This window comes from Lagenorhynchus albirostris, chromosome 3, assembly GCF_949774975.1.
Source record: "Lagenorhynchus albirostris chromosome 3, mLagAlb1.1, whole genome shotgun sequence".
In the NCBI taxonomy this organism is placed as follows: Eukaryota; Metazoa; Chordata; class Mammalia; order Artiodactyla; family Delphinidae; genus Lagenorhynchus; species Lagenorhynchus albirostris.
This window is the reverse complement of record NC_083097.1, coordinates 165,687,406-165,709,467: the sequence shown is the minus strand read 5'-3', so window position 1 is coordinate 165,709,467 and position 22,062 is coordinate 165,687,406. Positions and strand designations below refer to the sequence as shown.

The 22,062-nt window shown below is 49.5% G+C and overlaps 1 protein-coding gene across 1 annotated transcript in view; it reads left to right on the top strand.

The window, feature by feature from the left end:
- The window catches only part of ARHGEF18 (Rho/Rac guanine nucleotide exchange factor 18), an 86,351-nt gene that overhangs the window by 55,129 nt on the left and 9,160 nt on the right, over positions 1 to 22,062 (top strand). Inside the window, exons 11-20 of the mRNA XM_060145383.1 lie at positions 4,933 to 5,071; positions 6,585 to 6,697; positions 6,856 to 6,996; positions 8,327 to 8,577; positions 9,323 to 9,448; positions 11,080 to 11,197; positions 12,090 to 12,338; positions 13,582 to 13,658; positions 15,099 to 15,277; positions 16,070 to 16,161. Of these exons, the coding sequence (XP_060001366.1) occupies positions 4,933 to 5,071; positions 6,585 to 6,697; positions 6,856 to 6,996; positions 8,327 to 8,577; positions 9,323 to 9,448; positions 11,080 to 11,197; positions 12,090 to 12,338; positions 13,582 to 13,658; positions 15,099 to 15,277; positions 16,070 to 16,161 (1,485 nt within the window). The remainder of the gene's footprint in view (positions 1 to 4,932; positions 5,072 to 6,584; positions 6,698 to 6,855; positions 6,997 to 8,326; positions 8,578 to 9,322; positions 9,449 to 11,079; positions 11,198 to 12,089; positions 12,339 to 13,581; positions 13,659 to 15,098; positions 15,278 to 16,069; positions 16,162 to 22,062) is intronic.

Sequence of the window (22,062 nt, the reverse complement as noted above, 5' to 3'; positions counted from 1 at the left end):
AGGCGGTGCTAATTAAGCTCCGAATCGGGTTCGATGGCTGTGCACACAGCACAGCCCAGATCCCAGCGACCCACCACCCACTGTCTGCCCCACCATGGCTGTCTGGTTTAGGAAAACACGAGGGCAGGATAAATACAGATTCCTGTCTGCCTCAGAGCCAGGGGCAGCATGACTAAGTCATACTGGGTGTGAAACCTACAAATCACTGGGCTTGTTCTCCTGCAGAAAGGTAGCCCTTCTTCACAGGAGTTTATCTGCTGAACAGCTTTAACTGAGATGTAATTCACATATCATACAGTGCACCCATTTCAGTGTCCAGTGCAGTGGCTTTTAGTGTATTCAGAGTCACTGCAATCAATTTATTTTATTTTGTTTTATTTTATTTATTTTTGGCCATGCTGCACAGCTTGGGGGATCTTAGTTCCCCAACCAGGGGTCGCACCCAGGCCCTCAGCAGTGAGAGCGCCGAATTCTAACCACTGGACTGCCAGGGAATTCCCCCTTTTTTTTTTTCTGCAGTCAATCTTAGAACCCCCAAGAGAAGCCCCATACCCATTAGCTGTCACCCTCCAATCTCCCCAAGTCCTAGGCACCTACCTATTGATCTACTTTCCGTCATTGTGGATTTACCTATTCTGCATGTTTCCTATAGATGGACTCCTACACTGCATGGGCTTGTGTGCCTGACCACTTTCACTCAGCAGGATATTTCCCGGCTCCATCCACATGGGAGCATGTTTCAGCATCTCATTTCTTCTTTAGATGAGCGCTATTCCATTGTATGGATGCAGGATTCTGTCTCTGTACATTCACCTACTGGCTAAAATGTATTTGTAACCCTCCAATCAGTACTTGTGGGGTGTTTTCACAGTCACGTGCAGAGACACTTGCGGTGAAAAATGTGAATCCCTAAGGCGCACGTTCCCAGCTGAGGTTGAACAGGCCGTGCCCAGCATTCTTGCTTCAGTTCCTACTGCAAACACGTGTCCTTTTTGCAGTGTATTTGGTGCCACATGTTTTGCCCTTTTTTTTGGTGGTGGGGGGGAGCTTTTTGTTGGTGATTTGGCAAAGGGGCCCCCAAGCATAGCGCTGAAGTGCTGTCTAGTGGTCTTAAGCACAAGAAGGCTACAGTGGGCCTTACAGAGAAAATCTGTGTTAGACCAGCTTCGTTCAGACACACGTTCAATGTCAATGAATCAGCAGTATATGTTAACTAACGCGTTTTTCAATAGAAACACACATAAAACAAGGTTACAGGATGAATGGTTGGCAAAAGTGCAGCCAGAAGCTCCCATAGGAGCCGTGGTTCCGTATTAGCTAATTCAGTCCCTACCACGAATAACAAGAATTGACTGTAACTTTTTATTCCGGAGTAGTTCAAGACTTACAAGAAGTTGTAAAAATAGACTTCCTGTGTACCCTCCACCAGGCATCCCCCACTCCTGACATCTCACGTAACCATAGTCCAGTGGCAAAACCAAGACATTGATACAATGTTATCAGCTCAGGGACAGACCCTATTCGGGTTTTGCTCGTTGTTACCTGCACTCTTGTGAGGGAAAGGGGAGTGTATATATCTATGAAATGTTTTCCAGGTGTACATGTGAGGAACCAGTACCACAGTCAAGAGGCAGGACTATTCCATCACCCTAAATAAACAATGATTTCTTTTTTAAAAAACGGTGGTAGGGCTTCCCTGGTGGTGCAGTGGTTGAGAATCTGCCTGCTAGTGCAGGGGACACGGGTTCGAGCCCTGGTCTGGGAGGATCCCACATGCCGCGGGGCAACTAGGCCCATGAGCCACAACTACTGAGCCTGCGCGTCTGGAGCCTGTGCTCCTCAACAAGAGAGGCCGCGATAGTAAGAGGCCCGCGCACCGCGATGAAGAGTGGCCCCCGCTTGCCACAACTAGAGAAAGCCCTCGCACAGGAACGAAGACCCAACACAGCCAAAAATAAATAACTAAACAAATGTGGGGTTTTGATTCAGAAAAAAAAAAAAACGGTAAAATATACATAAACATAAAACTGACCAGTTTAACCAGAGTACAATCCAGTGGCATTAAGTACATTCACAGTGTTGGGCAACCACTACCATCATCCAGCTTCAAAACTCTCTTCATTTTCCCCAATTGATACTCTGTCCATGTTAAGCAAAACTCCCCATTCCCCTTCCTCAGCCCCTGGGAACCCCCCATTCTAATTTTTCTCTCTATGAACCTGACTCCTTTTGGGACCTCCTAGAAGTGGAATCCGCGGGTATTTTTGTGTCTGACTTATTTCACTGAGCACCATGTCCTCACGTTTCGTCCATGTTGTAGCAAGTGTCAGAATTTCGTTCCCTTTTGTGGCTAAATAAAATCCCGTGAAACAGTGATTTCTTAGCACCTGTTTCGTGGGAGGCACTGTCCTCCATTCTACTGGGGAGGCAGACAGTGATCAGAATAAGTAAATTATATCATACGTTTAGTTCTTCATTCTTTTAGCTGGAATTCACCCCTTGTACCCTTTTGAGTCCAGTTGTACCTGGGGCCCCTAATCATGACCCCCAAGACGTGAAAACCTCAAAGTGTCTTAACCATCCAAGGAAGATCTAATTCCATTTATCGTAGATTTAGCATTACCGATCATTTTCTAAAAAGTCTCTGGAACCAGTGATTCTGAGAGGGTGTTTAGGGTGACTTTTCCTCCCGTGGGCTGTTTGATTAAAGCAGAATCCATCCGACTTCAGGCAGGACCTCGGATCACAGGAACAGTCTGTCAGCCGCACCAGGATGCCGGGCAAAGTCTTCATTTTAGCATTTGTCCCGTATTTGTACATCCAGATCATAATTGCCTGGGTGGAGTCCACTGGGCGTAGAAATGCCAGGAAGTGCCTGCCCTGGACCGTGGAGGCCTCGATTTATGATTTTCACCATTGCAAACGCGTGTTGGTATGTGAACGAACAGCCTCGTCACCTTTGTCTACTATGATAATAGCCGTTGTTAGCTGTTTATGATCATGACGTCAGGATGTTTGAGGTCACTGACCAAATGGCATCACGTAGTCTCCGTGCTGCTCAGAACCAGAGTCCCAACTACTTTCCTTGTGTGACATAGAGAAACTGGTGGGTGGGTGCATTGGGGACCCAGGAGCCGGGTCAGAAGGGCCACTGGACAGATTTCTTTCTTTTTTTTTTTTTTTGGCCATGCTGCTCAGCATGCGGGATCTTAGTTCCCTGACCAGGGATGGAACCCATGTCCTCTACATTGGGAGCGCGGAGTCTTAACCACTGGACCACCAGGGAAGTCCCCAGATTTCTTTTCAAGGCTGCTGTTTGTCTTAGAGCAAAGCTTTCAAATGTGGCTTTCACCCTGAGAATAACTAGATTAGCCAAGCGGCCCGTCACAACTAGGCTTGACTTAAATGGTCGACCTGTCAAATAGGAGGAGGAAAAAAAAAAAAACAGCTTCATTAATGACAGCCTGGCTTTCAAAGAGCTGCATCTTTCCATCGATGGGGAAGGATCAGTGGGTACAATACATCTGAACATTCCAATTCTTTTTTTTTCTTTTCAATACATATTTTTTAATTAAAAAAGGTAAAAATTACATTCACATTCTTTAAACACTTATTCTAATATCACATTATTTTTTAAAATAATTTGACTCTTTGTCTCTTACTTGTGTTCAACATCCTTTCTATTCAATATCCAGTCTGATGCTAGATTTCTGTTTTTGTTGTTGTTTGTTTTTGTTTTTGTTATGTGTGTCTATGTATGTGTTTGGTTGTATGTGTCCAAAATCCAGTACAGTCGTGTACTTCAAGTATAATTATAATAGATCAATACTTGTCTGTAGATTATGACCTTAATAGAACATACGAATTCTTGCTAGTACCGAGTATGGAAAAAATTGCAGATTTGAATCAGGTAGTCCTGTGAGTGATGTCATGGGCTTTCATTTATCAAACATAAGTGGCACTGGACATTGTACATATCTTCTTAATTCTCACTGTCCTTATTTATCAAGGTGAAGATAAGATTGCATACCTTGATATTTATTGAGAGGATCGAATGAATTAACATATAACATATAGGAAGAACATATTCAAGTATATGATCTACTGGAGGTAGTTGGCATCAACAGTAATATCCCAGCGCTTAACTAGCAGATGAGGGCAGACAACCCTTCGGGGCTCCTGTCGTGTGTTAGGTTGGTTTACGATCACCTTGTAATATAGGATCAGGGCCTCTCATCAACCTTGGGAGTCAAATTCTATCAGAGCAATTAGGAACAGTGGCGCGTGCGGCCAAACACCAGAGACCCCATGGTCTCTGCATCTCAGAATCATCCTGACAGCTGGTCTCAGATTAATTACAGTCTGAGATGTGTGTGATGTCGGCACAAGCTCCCAATCCGTGATCTTAAGACTCTTGGCGGTGGATGTAAACCGCCCTTTGCTTTTTACCCCCTACCAAGACGGAGGGGTACGGGGTGGAGGAGTTGTCGTGTTGTTCCTTTTTTACCTGAGGAGAAAATACTGTGCGATTTCCACACTAAACGGTCACAGCGGGGACCAACTTCCTGCCGTCCATACCCGAGGCTTCAGCCAATACTGTACGAGAAGCAGCTTTCCATTTCTAGAAGGATCACCCCCGGGGCTATAAAAACGGCAAAGCCCGGCCAGGTCTCGGCGCCCCCAGCGTGACCATGGGGAACGCACACTCCAAGAGCAGCGACGGGGCCAGCTCGCTCCACAGCCGCCCCGAGCTCTCGTTCTACAGCTCTTTTCCCAGGAAATGGAGCGAGAACGTCTTTCTGGATAACGAGCTGCTGACCTCCAAGATTCTGTCCGTGCTGCGGCCCCAGTCGGAGCGGGGCCTCCGGTCGGGCCACCTCCGCTACCCTGCCCACTTCCTCAGCACCAACTCTGTCTTTGCCTCCGTCGCAGCATCCCTGAAGGAGCACCCGAGGGCCACCCTCCTGTCCGATGGCAGCCCGGGCCTGGCCAGGAATGTCGGCATGACGGTCTCGCAGAAGGGGGGTCCACAGCCAGCACCCAGCCCGGCAGGAACGGGGACGAGACTTGGGTGAGTCGGGTAGCCCCTCTGCCACAGGGGCTGGCGAAGGGAGGGAGCAGGGGTGGCGTTCCTCAGGGACCCCGAGGGTAGCCTCTCCGGAAGGAGACCCTGGGGGGGGGTGCGGTTAGGGAGAGCCCCACCAAGCGGTGAGATTGCTGTTAACACCTGCTTTGGAGGTTCACTCCTTTTCCTTTTTCAAAAATGATGTGTTCTGGGGGTCCTCGGCCATTTGGAGCCAGTTTGCTTCCTGCTCTTGAAGGACCCTTGGACAGGGCTCCTCTGTGTCCTCCAGACGAGGCTGGAAGTCCACTGAGGTTGCCGCGAAGTCTGTGTCCTGTTATTCATGCCTTAATCCGGTTTTCCTAGGACTTTGAGGTGGTTCTTGTAACATTGCATTCAGCAGCGTTCAGGTAGAAAACCTCATGTAAAAAAGAAAAAAAAATGTCACTGCAGTGATCCTTGGATGAGTCGGTGGGGAAAGGAGCTGATTTTCTTTTTCCTCTAGAAAGGATTCTCCCTCCAATCTCAAGTGGGAATGAGGCTGTGTCCACCCTACTCGGGCCAGAAAGAATTCCAGGGGTTCCTGAGGGCTCCGGTGGCCAGGAAAGGAAGCATATAATGAATGCGCCCTTAGAATGTACTTGAACATTAGATTAAAGTTAGTTTTGATGGCACACATAGGGAACAAACTAGTGGTTGCCAGTGGGGAGAGGGAAGGGGAGAGGGGCAAGATAGCGGCAGGGGATTAAGAGGCACAAACTACTATGTATAAAATAGATAGGGATTCCCTGGTGGCACAGTGGTTAAGAATCTGCCTGCCAGTGCAGGGGACATGGGTTCGAGCCCTGGTCCAGGAGGATCCCTCATGCTGTGGAGCAACTGAGCCCGTGTGCCACAACTACTGAGCCTGCGCTCTAGAGCCCATGAGCCACAACTCCTGAGCCCGCGTGCCACAACTACTGAAGCCCTCATGTCTAGAGCCCGTGCTTCACAACAGAGAAGCCACCACAATGAGAAGCCCAAGCACTGCAACAAAGAGTAGCCCCTGCTCGCCGCAACTAGCGAAAGCCCACGTGCAGCAACAGACTCAACGCAGCCAAAAATAAATAAATTAAATAAATAAATTTATTTTAAAAAATAAAATAGATAAACTGCACGGGTGTATTAAACAACACAGGGAATATCGCCAGTGTTTTTTAATAAGTATAATGGAGTATAACCTTTAAAAATTGTGAATCACTATGTTATACACCTGTAACTAATATAATATTGTACATCAACTGTACTCCCCCCAAAAAACAGGCAGTTTTGATGGAAGACCTGATGTCACATTGACAGATAGTCTCCTAATTTTCAAAATGATTGTGAGTTAAGGCTTATGTTTATAGCCAGAAAGTTCTCAAATAGTATCTAATCAGATTGAGTAATAACGTGAGTTGCCTTTGTAGAATGTGTGTGTGTGTGTGTGTGTGTGTGTGTGATGCAATTTTTTTAAATGACTGGTTTTATGATTTCCATTTAGACCAGTCACAGGAGAGATGGATGAAACCGACACAGTGTCTCTGAAGTTCAAGCAGGCAGCCGATGACTCTCTTTCACTTACATCTTTGAACGCTGACTCCATCTTTATAGAAGGTACCGTCACCTCGATTCTTTCTCGGGTGTCAGGTGGTCTCCATTCACTGGGAGGCGCTGGGACCCACATCCGGGCATCCAGGCGGCACGGGCAGGGGCAGCCCCAAGCCTGCTAAGGCCCCGGGCCCCTGAGCAGCGGCCTCCTATCCTTCCCTCAGACCCCTACACTGCCTCGCTGAGGCGTGAGATCGAAGCAGATGCCCACGAGTTCGAGGCTGAGTCCTGGAGCCTCTCCGTGGACCCCGCATATGTGAAGAAACAGAAGAGGGAGGTGGTGAAAAGGCAGGATGTGCTCTATGGTAAGGAGGCCTGCCACGCCAGCCCTTCACTTCCTACCCCTCCTCCCTCTTCTTCTTCTTGATTTTTTTTTTTTAATTTATTAATTCCATCTGGGAGCCAGGGCTCCACTGCTGACCCTCCCTGAGACTGTGTGGCCCACTCCACCTACTGCCCCAGGGTAGCCCTGCCTTCCGGGCCGGGAAGGAGGTGGCCGGACGGGGCTTTGTGAGAACCAGTCCCCGAGGATAGGAATGGCCGAATGCCCAGTCCTGACTCGTCCTTACCTTGCTGGTGACCCCAGGAGAGAAGACCTCCTGGGCCCATCCCAGCCATCGCTGGTGACCACAGACAGGCCCGGGCGTGGTGGAGGTTTTGGAGGCAGGTCCCTCTCTGCATGTGACTGTAGCGCTGTTCTGGGGTGGGCGCCCCTTCCCACCGGCTGTTGGAAAACCTGGCCGTGGGCAGCCGCTGTCCTTAGATGGGATGTTGCAGTCACCGTGGAAACCACATCTCCCAGGCACCACCCATCCCTGGGCTGGGTGCCCCCCTTCGGTCCCTCCAGGCCCCCAGCACTGCTCAGTGGTGTCCACTCACCAGTGGACACTCAGCTGCCTTACACGTTTTGCACACTGAGCTCCCTGCCAGGGCCAGAGCAGGTTGGGGTGTGGGTGGAGAGGAGAGCCTGAGCCCGGCCAGGAGTCCTGCCTAGAGGGGGGGGGCAGTGCAGTCCGTCGCTTCCCTCTGGGCAGCCCTGTGTCACGCTGTCTCCACTGCTGGGCAAGTGCAGAGTCCTTGCAGCCCTGTGGCTGGCGACCCTGGCCCCGGCCGGCGCCACTGACTTCTGTTTCATCTCTAACAACTTCAAGGCCTTGACTTAAACGGCAGAGGAGCTCCATCACAAAATAGAATCTTTCTTTGCCTTTAACAGTGAATTAAAATCCTCCCTGGAGCTCCACTTTTCCCATCAGTTATAGTCTGGGGCAGGTCTCTGACATGCAAGTTTCACATCCCAGGGAGGGGTGTTGGTCAGAACAGTCTTCTTGTTTCAAACAGCCTGGAAACGTCTTCGGTTAATATTAGGCAGGAACCCCTCCTGTGCATTTGAGGTCCCAGCGCACATCCGGGTCCTCTCTTTCCTGATATCCTTCCACCCCTTGCTGTCCCCTTAAGCTGGGCCCCCAGCACTGCTGGGCCAGGGAGGACAGGAAGCCTGGCCCCTGGGCTGTGAGACCACCAGGGCGAGGGCTTCGCGGAAGCCTGAGAAGCCGGCCTGGCCCATCGCGGGACAAGGGAGAGCCGAGCCGGGGCATTGGCCCCGCACCACTAAGTCCCGCGTCCCTGTCCCTGCAGAGCTGATGCAGACGGAGGCCCACCACGTGCGGACGCTCAAGATCATGCTGAAGGTCTACTCCAGGGCCCTGCGGGAGGAGCTGCAGTTCAGCCCCAAGACCGTCAGCCTCCTCTTCCCGGGCGCAGACGACCTGCTGGAGGTGCACGGCCACTTCCTGTCTCGGCTGAAGGAGCGCCGTCAGGAGTCCCTGGAGGAGGGCAGTGACCGCAACTACATCGTCCAGAAGATCGGGGACCTCCTGGTACAGCAGGTGGGCGCGACCAGGGCGGTTCAGGGCCTGGACCAGCCCCTGCCCCGTCTCTTTCCTTCCAATGCAGAAAGGACATGCCCCCCACTTACTGGGAGCCCCAGCCCCCGAGGACTTCAGTCCCGGCCCCTTAACAGCCGCGCATCCTGCCACCAGCCCAGAAACACAGAGACCTAAACGGCGAACGCACTCGTCTAGACGCTACCCAGTGGGTGTTCTGGGCTTTTGTTTGGTTGGTTGGCTGGCTTTCATTTTTTTTGGTCTCGACGGCTGTTTGGTTTTTGGACCAGAGCCATCCATGGTAGGGCCGTTGACCCTGAACTGACTTCTGAGTGGACTTCTGGGCCGAGACCGAGATTGACAGAGGGGACGCAGGACCCCTCGTCTGCCCTCGGAGTGCCCGGAGCATCCCAAGTCAGCTAACTAGGATTCACGAGAAGAAGACGCCGTTCGCTTTTGAATTTTTCTAACATTGTTCCACTTAAATTTCTTTTTCCTTCTCGGATTTCGGGATGTTTTACAAGCACCTGTGACGTGTAGACGTTTTCTCCTTTTCCCCCTCGGTACCTTGTGCCGAGACACCACGTACTGAAGCATGTGTCTGTTTGGGTGCCAGCGAGCCAGACAAGAAAGTGAAATCCCAAGTCAAGTCAATCTGCGTTTCAGCAGAGTCAGGCGAATGAGGCGAAAACATTCCCTGGCAGTTTCTGTGTTTCCTTCTAGTAACGCCTCCACGGCCTCTCTTCAGTTTTCAGGTGAAAACGGGGAGAGAATGAAAGAAAAATACGGCGTCTTCTGTAGCGGCCACAACGAGGCCGTCAGTCACTACAAGTTGCTGCTGCAGCAAAACAAGAAATTTCAAAACTTGATCAAGGTAAAAAAAAAAAAAAAAAGGGTATTTATTTTTAATTAAGAACATATCCTCAGGACTTCCCCGGCAGTCCAGTGGTTAAGAATCCACGCTTCCAATGCAGGGGGCGCGGATTTGATCCCCGATCAGGGAACTGAGATACCACGTGCTGCACGGTACGGCCAAAAAATTTTTAAATTTAAAAAAAAAAGAAGTATCCTCTTTGCAATAGGTTGTTCCCCTCCCCCTCCCCCTCCCCCCGAACTGTAGGCTTTTGGAGAGGTTGGGATTATAAACAACTTGTTATAAGGCAGTGAATTTTCAAGGTTCTGTCTCATTGTTAACCACAAACTCATTCAGAACACAGTGGTGAAAGCTCTGGAGAGTCCCCAGGTGTAAAGCAAAGCAAGCCTAGGGTTTTGTTCCTGCTGCAGCAGGGTGGCCCCTGAGATGCCCCTCAACGGATGACCATGGGTCCTCAGACCGTTGAGCGGACATGAGTGTCCTCGCAAGGGGCCGCCCTGCCCCGGGAGCCGGCCCTCCAGAGCCACCCGCTCTGCCTCGGATTCTCCAGCAGATGCAAGTCCTGCCTTCCTCTAAGCCTTTGTCCTTCCATCACCTCCTCCCCTGTCTGGTCCCCATGCATCCCCCACAGCCCATGGAATGACCCACACCTGTCTTCTTTCTGCCCGACAGTGTGCAAGTGCTCAGGGCCCAGGAGCTGAGTCAGTAGTTGGGCAAGACCCCGTCCCCCCGCATCCTGGGAGGCACTCCTGGGTCAAGGCTGCCGGGCGCCTGCACCCCACAACAGCTCCACACCTGCAGCCTGTACCCCAAGGACTCTAACCTGAAGTGATATCCAGCAACTAAAGGTCTAGAGTTAAGGATGCAGGGTTGTTAAATTTCACCCCAGGGAACTTCCCTGGCGGTCCAGTGGTTAAGACCCCGCGCTTCCACTGCAGGGGGCACGGGGTCGATCCCTGGTCGGGGAACTAAGATCTTGCACGCCACGAGGTGTGGCCAAAAAAAAAAATTTTTTTTTAAACTTTCACTGCATTATCCTGGCAGTGGATAGATGTGAAAAGAAGAGGCTCGTTTGGGGGCCTGAGTCCAGCGGTTAGGACTTGGCACTTTCACTGCCGCGGGCCCAGGTTCAATCCCTGGTCAGGGAACTAAGATCCCACAAGCCACATGACGTGGCTGGGGAAAAAAAGTGACTTCAGGTGACCACTTCTTAGGCTCTTAGCCAGAAGCGTGCACCAGCAACCGCCAGGGAGCCAGTTCAGAGAGCACCGGCCCAGCCGCGTCTGGAGGGTCCCGACGGCCGTCAGCGCATGTGCGTGTGCACGTGGACAGCTCTCCAGGAGATTCCCACAACCACCCCCCACTCACTCCCCCGCCCCCCGGCTGGTTTCTTCCTAATGGGTTCTGCGGGGGCCCACATGTTACAGCAGGTGAGGCTGCCTCTGCCTTTGTGGCCTTTCTGTATACAGCAGGCAGTCCCTGCTTTCAAGTACCTGCAAAGCGGCAAGGAAAAGGTCCCCGTAAGCCAAAAAGGGACCGTGAACTGGATATCGCTCGATGTCCGACCGTGAACTGATGTGGCGGGAGATTAGACACCCACGCAGCATGCCTTTGTTTTCTCCGTTTCGTAGAGAATCGGCAACTTCTCCATCGTGAGGCGGCTCGGCGTGCAGGAATGTATCCTTCTGGTCACCCAGCGCATAACCAAGTACCCCGTGCTGGTGGAGCGTATCATTCAGAACACGGAAGGTACGGTAGCTCTCCTGTCTTGCCCTTAGGTGCTTGGTGGGGAGGAGGGTCTCTGTCTCCCCACCCCCTATTCTAATAGTGGGTTAGATAATCCACTCTGCGATCTGTCCTTGGTTCTCCGGATTCAGCTGGGCTCAGCAGTCACTAACTGAGCTGCCACCTTGCAGAATCCACTGTGCTGGGTGCTAGGGTTTCCAACCAGGGTGCCTGGTCTCGCCTGCCGTTACCCCCCCAGTCCCCGCACAGTCTGGGCTGGAGCAGCCCTCAGTCAGTATTGGAGAGTGGATGAAAAGACACAGGCAGTGCCCTTGCTAAGGCCACCCCTGGGTGACCCACACAGGCCCAGAGGTGACCTCCGTGTCACGTGCCTGGTGCCATGGAGGGCAGAGAGGAAGGGCATGTAGCCCAGCCGGGGGTTCCCGGAGGCCAGGGCAGTGCTGACCGCACCTCCCTTATCTCCAGGGGATTTGGGTGGTGGGAGAATGCACAAAGTTCCCCTGCCGTGAAAGCAGAGCCCCTGGAGTGGGAGGAGCCAGCCCTCGGTAATGGCCAGAGGTGGAGGGAGTCTTTCATGGAGAGCTGGAGGGCAGGGGGGAGTCTGTTTACCGAGGAATGGCCGGCGGAGTTATGCAGGGGCTGTTCTTGCCACTTGACTGGCACCTCAGCTTCTGCACTCGACAGAAGCTCTGTCTTGGTGAAAACCAAGCGCTGGGCTGTCACGTTTAGTTTGGAGAAGCGTTTACATCTCAGGAAATTCGAGTTGGAAGGTGATTCTCGAGGGTCCTCTGAGCAGTGGCCTCGGGACACACCTCCTCGACCCCATAGCCTGTCCGCCTCCATCGTGTTCGTGGACGCAGACCCAGGAAAGCGCTAACTCTGCTGTGTGTGGCAGCTGACTCCGAGGACCACAAAGACCTGACCCAGGCCCTGAACCTCATCAAAGGCATCATCTCGCAAGTGGACGCCAGGGTCAGCGAGTGTGAGAAAGGCCAGCGCCTCAGGGAGATCGCGGGGAAGATGGACCTCAAGTCCTCCAGCAAGCTCAAGAACGGGCTGACCTTCCGCAAGGAGGACATGCTGCAGCGGCAGCTCCACCTGGAGGGCACGCTGTGCTGGAAGACCACGTCCGGGCGCCTAAAAGGTAAAGTCCCGCTCCAGTCACCTCTGCTGGGTGCCATCCTGGGTTGGTGGGTGCCATCTTGGATCAGTGGCACCTCCGTGGATGAGTGAGCACTATTTTGGATTGATGGGCACCAGCCGGCACAGAGCCACTGCAGCCTGGCTGCTTCGCGGCTGAAGGGAGGTTACCTGCTGAGTCAGGTCGAGCACAGAAGTAGAGCAGGAACGAGGGGAAGGGGGTCCTGCCAGCACGCTCTGTGTCCGGTGGCTGAGATGGTGTGGTGCACACAGGGAAGGCCACCGGGTGAAGAGGGCACACTGAGTCCTTGCCTCCTGAACAGAAAGCCGGGGTATCAGGACACCCCAGATTTAGCAGAGGCCCCAGGGTTCTAAACAACAGTCACAGGCCCCAGTCGGGGTAGAGGATGCCACCTGGGCCACGGACCTCTGTGGCCCCCAGCGTCCCACCCGCTGTTCGGGGTGAGCTCCACGCCCTACTTTCAAGATCCGTGGTGTGGTTCCAGACCAGAGAGCGCCCGGGGCTCATCCCTGAGCTTCCTGTCCTTCCGAGCCTCTAGAAACATCCTAGCCTGTCCACTGGCATCGCCTCTTTAAAGATCTCTGGGGGGTGTCGCAGTAGCCACCCGACAGGATGTGCTTGTTCGTAATTTGAGCAGGCGAGCAGCCAAAAGATACAGTCTGCAGTTGAGCACCCCCTCCGTGCCAGGCACCGAGGCGGGTGGCAGAGGCCCCTGCCCACGTGGGGCTCCAGTCGGAGCAGAAGGAGAGAAGCAAACACAAAAACAGTGAAAAGCACAGTAAGTGCTTTAGAGGAACCCAGCAGGCTGCAGCGAGAGAGAGTCCCATGAGGAGAGGGTGTCTCATGGGAATGGGGTGTCTGAACAAGCTCCCCGAGGAGGAGGTATTTTCGTTTCCCGCAGCGCGAGCACTCCTGTTGGAAACACAGCTCGGGATTTGCACCCACGTGCACCAGCTCTGCCGGGCGGGTCACCGCACCATGTCCCTACAGGGACAAGACTCCGAGCCTGCCACCACCAGGAAGCTCGGGCATGCGGGCACGAGAGTTTTGCTACGGCAGGAAGCAGGACGCGAGCGTCCAGGGGCTCGGCGTTAAAAGCTGAAACCAGGAGGGTGATGGGGTGGGGTCAGGTTGAAGGGCACCCACGGGCTGTGGCGCCGGCCTGGGATTCCACGTCTGCCCGGCGGGACCCTGTAAGATGTGTCCTTCTGCGTTCTCCCCTTAGATGTCCTTGCTGTCCTGTTGACGGACGTGCTTCTCCTGCTACAAGAAAAGGATCAAAAATACGTCTTTGCTTCCGTGGTACGTGTCCCGTCCCTTCGCAGAAAGGGCTGCTCGAAAGCTGTCTGCACGGGCCGGGGATGGGGGGACTAAATGGGCTCCTGTCCAGTGACCTGAGGCGGCTTCAGGGTCATGCCAACATCTTGCCCAGTTCCGCCCGGGCTCTGTGCTTCCGTGGCCCTTCCCCTCACAGGCGCCCGGGCTCTCACAGGCCCGGGCAACCTCGCCGGGAGAGCCTGTCCCTCCTTCCCGGGGAGCTAGCGCATCGCTGAGGATGCGCACTCAGGCAGCCACTGCCCTGGGAGCTATGACCACGTCGGCCCCATGGCATGCTGGTCCCAGCACAGGCGCGTCACGGGAGCCAAGCTGGCCGGGAGCTCCGTGCGGACGGAGGGCTCGGAGTCAGGCTGGGATCCCACCCATCCCACCCGGCCCACGTCCACTGGGGACACCGCCTCCGCCTCTGCTCGCCTGGGTGACCCGTGGGTGCCTGCCACGGGGGGGCTCAGCGAACCCGCTCGCCTCTGGGTTCACCTGGAGAGGAAGGTGGCCTTTGTCACTCAACTCCAGAGTCCCACCCCTTTCCCAGGGACTTAAACTAGCTTCTCAAGAAGTTTCCAGAAATAGGTCACGCTGTCTTGCCAAACGGTGGTCTTGCCCTGACGCCAGCCCACCTCGTGTGCTGTGTGTTCGCTCACAAGGGTGATGCGACATCTATGATCTGCTGTGCTGCCTGCTACCCATGGCCTCCCCGCTCGCCCTATGTGTGTGTGTGTGTGTGTGTCTGTGTGTGTGTCTGTGTGTGTCTGTGTGTGTCTGTGTGTGTGTCTGTGTGTCTGTGTGTCTGTGTGTCTGTGTCCTGATTGCCTCTCCTCAGAAAGACACCAGTCCTGTTGGGTCAGGGCCCACCCTCATGACCTCGCTTTAATTTAACCACCTCTTTAAAGACCCTGTCTCCAAATACCGTCACATTCTGAGGTTAGGACCTCGGCATCTGGATTTAGTGGGGAATGGGGGGAAATGCAGTATAGCCCATAACAACCAGTTAAAATTGCACATTTTACTGGTCGGTCAGAGCATTGTCTCTTGTCGGACACACCACAGATTGGGAATACTGGCTGGCTCTGGGTGTTTGGGGCACACGGTTGGGAGGAGGATTTATTTGTCATCCCAGACTGCCTGCTCTTGTATCTTCTGAGTTTTATACAGTGTACGTGCGTTAGCAATTATAAAACATTTTTTAAGCATGTTGAACAAGCACATGAAAAAGATGTGAGGATATCATCGCGATAGTGTCCGTTTCCCCCAGGTGGCAAAATCTTTCTGCTTTGAATTGTTGGAGGATAAGCAGGGTGCACGCCTCCCCCGTTCCCCCCCAAGTCCCCTTCCCCGCCGGCTCATGGCTCCACGGCTGTAGGCCAGGTACAGAGTGACCCTCCCCGCCCCGTCCCACCTGTGCAGGACTCCAAGCGCCCCATCATCTCGCTGCAAAAGCTCATCGTGAGGGAGGTGGCCAACGAGGAGAAAGCCATGTTTCTGATCAGCGCCTCCCTGCACGGGCCCGAGATGTACGAGATCTACACCAGCTCCAAGGAGGACAGGAACACCTGGATGGCTCACATCCGAAGGGCCGTGGAGAGGTGAGAGGGACCCGGGTGGGCCTTCCCTCCAGTGACGGCTGTGCCCCTGGCTTTGGTGGCTGGCTAGTCAGCAGAGACCTTGGAGCGCCTGCGAGGGTGCCGGGGGTCGCAGGCGGAAGACCCCTTCGCTTTTCCCCTCCCTGTCATTCCACCTCGGTGCTCTGTCCATCCCCTCATCTAAGGGCAGACAGAAGACGCCATTCAGCCCCTTCTGACAACAGCTAAAAAGGCCCAGATGTCTGTGGCTGGAGGATGCGGGGCCCGCAGCTCTGTATTGGTGGGCTGTCCACCTGACACGGGGGGCTGTCCTTCCTCCTCGGGCCAGGGGACCCCTCAGGACCCCAACCCTGTGGCTTTGAGTGATGCCTGGCTCCTGCCACCAACAGACGGTGGTCCGGCCCCCACCCCAAGCCTGCTGCTCCCTCCCTTTATGCCCAGAAGCTTCTCAAAGCTTTAGTCTTCTTCGAGCCCCCTCAGTCCTCAACTTGGACTCTGCTGGCCTTGCAGTGTCCCGTAGCTGGGAGGTCCCCAGGGAAGAAACTGCTCTGTCTCCTCCACCCCCCACACCCTGCCAGACATTTGAAACCTGTGGCCGGTTACGTCCTGACACTTTGAGACTGGATGCTTGCCGACGGCTGTTTTTCTGTCCTGCATGGTTGACCATTAACAAACTAAATCTCTCAGCACATCAGAGATGCTCTTTGCAGCCGGGCCTGCAGGCAGACCTCAGTGCTGTTTCAGAGGCAGCCAGTCCACGGAGCGTGCTCGCCCATCTGTCCCCTCTCCCTGCAGCTGCCCGGACGAGGAGGAGGGCCCCTACAGCGAGGCCGAGGAGGAGAGGAAGATGGTCGAGGCCCGCGCCGTGAGGCTGAGGGACTTCCAAGGTAAGGGCGGGGTGGGGGGATGGGGTCAGTGTGACCTCGTCTGGTGACTTGGCCCCGAGAGCCCTCCTGGGCCCGGCAGTGGCCTTTCTGTTCTATCCCATCAGAACTGGCCATGGAGCGAACCGCCGCCCAAGTGACCAGGAGTTTGGCTGTGGGCTATCCCATGTCCTGCGGTTCTCTGGGCCGTTTGCCCTGGGGTAGCGCTCTTCCAGAGGGCGTGTGGGAAAGGGGAGTGGGGCGCTAGGGTTGCTCCCTTGGTCCTCGCTCAAGAAGGGCTCAATAATTCACATACATTACCAGTCACCCATTTAAAGTATGCCATGCAGTGGATTTTAGTGGATACCAAAAGGATGTGCAACCATCACCGTCAATTTTAGGCTGTTTCCATCACCCCAGAAAGAAACGCCATCCCCATTAGCAGTCACTCCCGTTCTTTCCCCATCTCCAGCAGCTGGGAACTTCTGTCCTACTGTCTATCTGTCTATGAACTTACTTACTCCAGACACCTCGTATAAATGGGGATAGTTGTCGCTTTATGACTGGCTTAGTTTACCAAGCGTGATGTTTTCAAGGTTCATCCCTGTGGCAGAATCGCTTTCCTTTTTAAGGCTGAATAATATTCCATTGTATGGATGGACCACATCGTGCTTATTCTGCTCCCAGTTTTTAACAGAGTCCTGTGAGATTTCAGCAAGGTCATTGCCAAGAATCCATCTCAGTACTTTGTGGTCTCAGGCAACTCCCCTCCTCTCTCTCACTCACTGTGATATTTATGTTTAACATAGGTAACATTTGAGCAGTAAGCGCATAAAATTAGGCAGTATGTATTTTATTTCTTTTTGTGGGGAGAGGTGCAAGTTTGAAGGTATTAAGGAATAAAAATGTCCAAAAGAAATCAGAGAAATCCCACTGACCCCTGAAAGTATAATGTTAACATAGTATTCATTTCATCCTGTTCTAAATTTGTTTTTTAACATCTTCATTGGAGTATAATTGCTTTACAATGTTGTGTTAGTTTCTGCTGTACGACAAAGTGAATCAGCTCTATGTATACATATATCCCCATATCCCCTCCCTCTTGCATCTCCCTCCCACCCTCCCTATCCCACCCCTCTAGGTGGTCACAAAGCACGAGCTAATCTCCCTGTGCTATGCACCTGCTTCCCACTAGCTGTCCATTTTACATTTGGTAGTTTTATATATGTCAATGCCACTCTCTGACTTCATCCCAGCTTACCCTTCCCCCTCCCCATGTCCTCAAGTCTATTCTGTGCATCTGCGTCTTTATTCCTGTCCTGCCCCTAGGTTCTTCATGACCTTTTTTTTGTTTTCTTAAATTCCATATATATGTGTTAGCATAGGGTATTTGTTTTTCTCTTTCTGACTTACTTCACTCTGTACGACAGACTCTAGGTCCATCCACCTCACTACAGATAACTCAATTTCGTTTCTTTTTATGGCTGAGTAATATTCCATTGTATATATGTGCCAATCTTCTTTATCCATTCATCTGTCAATGGACACTTAGGTTGCTTCCGTGTCCTGGCTATTGTAAATAGAGCTGCAATGAACATTGTGGTACATGACTCTTTGAATTATGGTTTTCTTAGGGTATATGCCCAGTAGTGGGATTGCAGGGTCATATGGTAGTTCTATTTTTAGCTTTTTAAGGAACCTCCATACTGTTCTCCATAGTGACTCTATCAATTTACATTCCCATCAACAGTGCAAGAGGGTTCCCTTTTCTCCACACCCTCTCCAGCATTTATTGTTTGTAGATTTTTTGATGATGGCCATTCTGACAGGTGTGAGATGATACCTCATTGTAGTTTCGATTTGCGTTTCTTTAATGATTAGTGATGTTGAGCATCCTTTCATGTGTTCATTGGCAATCTGTATATCTTCTTTGGAGAAATGTCTATTTAGGTCTTCTGCCCATTTTTGGATTGGGTTGTTTGGGTTTTTTTTGATATTGAGCTGCACAACCTGCTTGTATATTTTGGAGATTAATTCTTTGTCATTTGCTTCATTTGCAAATATTTTTTCCCATTCTGAGGGTTGTCTTTTCATCTTGTTTATGGTATCCTTTGCTGTGCAAAAGCTTTGAAGTTTCATTAGGTCCCATTTGTTTATTTTTGTTTTTGTTTCCATTACTCTAGGAGGTGGGTCAAAAAGGATCTTGCTGTGATTTATGTCATAGAGTGTTCTGCTTATGCTTTCCTCTAAGAGTTTTATAGTGTCTGGCCTTACATTTAGGTCTGTAATCCATTTTGTGTTTATTTTTGTGTATGGTGTTAGGAGGTGTTCTAATTTCATTCTTTTACATGTAGCTGTCCAGTTTTCCCAGCACCACTTATTGAAGAGGCTGTCTTTTCTCCACTGTATATTCTTGCCTCCTTTATCAAAGATAAGGTGACCATTTGTGTGTGGGTTTATCTCTGGGCTTTCTATCCTGTTCCATTGATCTATAGTTCTGTTTTTGTGCCAGTACCATACTGTCTTGATTACTGTAGCTTTGTAGTATAGTCTGAAGTCAGGGAGCCTGATTCCTCTAGCTCCATTTTTCTTTCTCAAGATTACTTTGGCTATTCGGGGTCTTTTGTGTTTCCATACAAATTGTGAAATTTTTTGTTCTAGTTCTGTGAAAAATGCCATTGGTAGTTTGATAGGGATTGCATTGAATCTGTAGATTGCTTTGGGTAATATAGTCATTTTCACAATGTTGATTCTTCCAGTCCAAGAATATGGTGTGTCTCTCCATCTGTTTGTATCATCTTTAATTTCTTTCATCAGTATCATATAGTTTACTGCATACAGGCCTTTTGTCTCCTTAGGTAGGTTTATTCCTAGGTATTTTATTCTGTTTGCTGCAATGGTAAATGGGAGTGTTTCCTTAATTTCTCTTTCGGATTTTTCATCATTAGTGTATAGGAATGCAAGAGATTTCTGTGCATTAATTTTGTATCCTGCTACTTTACCAAATTCATTGATTAGCTCTAGTAGTTTTCTAGTAGCATCTTTAGGACTCTCTATGTATAGTATCATGTCAGCAGCAAACAGTGACAGTTTTACTTCTTCTTTTCGATTTGGATTCTTTTTATTTCTTTTTCTTTGATTGTTGCGGCTAAAACTTCCAAAACTACATTGAATAATCATCATGAAAGTGGGCAACCTTGTCTTGTTCCTGATCTTAGAGGAAATGGTTTCAGTTTTTCACCATTGAGAACGATGCTGGCTGTTGGTTTGTCATATATGGCCTTTATTATGTTGAGGTAGGTTCCCTCTGTGCCTACTGTATGGAGAGTTTTTATCATAAATGGGTACTGAATTTTGTCGAAAGCTTTTTCTGCATCCATGGAGATGATCATATGATTTTTATCCTTCAGTTTGTTAATATGGTGTATCACAATGATTGTTTTGCATATATTGAAGAATCCTTGCATTCCTGGGATAAATCCCACTTGATCATGATTTAATGTGCTGTTGGATTCTGTTTGCTACTATTTTGTTGAGGATTTTTGCATCTATATTCATCAGTGATATTGGCCTGTAGTTTTCTTTTTTTGTGACATCTTTGTCTGGTTTTGGTATCATGGTGATGGTGGCCTCGTAGAATGAGATTGGGAGTGTTCCTCCCTCTGCCATATTTTGGAAGAGTTTGAGAAGGACAGGCGTTAGCTCTTCTCTATATGTTTGATAGAATCTGCCTGTGAAGCCATCTGGTCCTGGGCTTTTGTTTGTTGGAAGATTTTTAATCACAGTTTCAATTTCAGTGCTTGTGATTAGTCTGTTTATATTTTCTATTTCTTCCTGGTTCAGTCTGGAAGGTTGTGCTTTTCTAAGAATTTGTCCGTTTCTTCCAGGTTGTGCATTTTATTTGCATATAGTTGCTTGTAGTAGTAATCTCTCATGATCCTTTGTATTTCTGCAGTGTCAGTTGTTACATGTCCTTTTTCATTTCTAATTCTATTGATTTGAGTCTTCTCTTTTTTCTTGATGAATCTGGCTAATGGTTTGTCAATTTTGTTTATCTTCTCAATGAACCAGGTTTTAGTTTTATTGATCTTTGCTATTGTTTCCTTAATTTCTTTTTCATTTATTTCCTATCTGATCTTTATGATTTCTTTCCTTCTGCTAACTTTGGGGATTTTTTGTTCTTCTTTGTCTAATTGCTTTAGGTGTAAGGTTAGGTTGTTTATTTGAGATTTTTCTTGTTTCTCGACGTAGGATTGTATTGCTATAAACTTCCCTCTTAGAACTGCTTTTGCTGTGTCCCATAGGTTTTGGGTCGTCATGTTTTCATTGTCATTTGTTTCTAGGTATTTTTTGATTTCCTCTTTGATTTCTTCAGTGATCTCTTGGTTATTATTTTTTTTTCCTTGGTTATTTAGTAGTGTATTGTTTAGCCTCCATGTGTTTGTATTTTTTTAGAGTTTTTTTCCTGTAATTGATATCTAGTCTCATAGCATTGTGGTTGGAAAAGATACCTAATAAAATTTCAATTTTCTTAAATTTACCAAGGCTTGTTTTGTGACCCAAGATATGATCTATCCTGGAGAATGTTCCATGAGCACTTGAGAAGAAAGTGTATTCTGTTGTTTTTGGATGGAATGCCCTATAAATATCAATTAAGTCCATCTTGTCTAATGTTTCATTATTAAAACATCTTGTGTTTCCTTATTTATTTTCATTTTGGATGATCTGTCCATTGGTGAAAGGGGGGTGCTAAAGTCCTCTACTATGATTGTGTTACTGTCAGTTTCCCTTTTTATGGCTGTTAGCATTGTCCTTATGTATTGACGTGCTCCTATGTTGGGTACCTAAATATTTATAATTGTTATATCTTCTTCTTGGATTGATCCCTTGATCATTATGTAGTGTCCTTCTTTGTCTCTTGTAATAGTCCTTATTTTAAAGTCTATTTTGTCTGACATGAGAATTGCTACTCCAGCTTTCTTTTGGTTTCCATTTGCGTGGAATATCTTTTTCCATCCCCTCACTTTCAGTCTGTATGTGTCCCTAGGTCTGAAGTGGGTCTCTTCTGGACAGCATATATACAGGTCTTGTTTTTGTATCCATTCAGCCAGTCTGTGTCTTTTGGTTGGCACATTTAATCCATTTACATTTAAGGTGATTATCGATATGTATGTTCCTATTACCATTTTCTTAATTGTTTTGGGTTTGTTTTTGTAGGTCTTTTCCTTCTCTTATGTTTCCTGCCTAGAGAAGTTCCTTTAGCATTTGTTGTAAAGCTGGTTTGGTGGTGCTGAATTCTCTTAACTTTTGCTTGTCTGTAAAGGTTTTAATTTCTCTGTCGAACCTGAATGAGATCCTTGTTGGGTAGAGTAATCTTGGTTGCAGATTTTTCCCTTTCATCACTTTAAATATGTCCTGCCACTCCCTTCTGGCTTGCAGAGTTTCTGCTGAGAGATCAGCTGTTAACCTTATGGGGATTCCCTTGTATGGTGTTGCTTTTCCCTTGCTGCTTTTAATATTTTTTCTTTGTATTTAATTTTTGATAGTTTGATTAATATGTGTCTTGGCATGTTTCTCCTTGGATTTATCCTGTATGGGACTCTCTGTGCTTCCTGGACTTGATTGACTATTTCCTTTCCCATGTTAGGGAAGTTTTCAACTATAATCTCTTCAAATATTTTCTCAGTCCCTTTTTTTTCTCTTCTTCTTCTGGGACCCCTATAATTCGAATGTTGTTGGGTTTAATGTTGTCCCAGAGGTCTCTGAGACTGTCCTCAATTCTTTTCATTCTTTTTTGTTTATTCTGCTGTGTGGTAGTTATTTCCACTATTTTATCTTCCAGGTCACTTATCTGTCTTCTGCCTCAGTTATTCTGCTATTGAACCCTTCTACAGTATTTTTAATTTCATTTATTGTGTTGTTCAT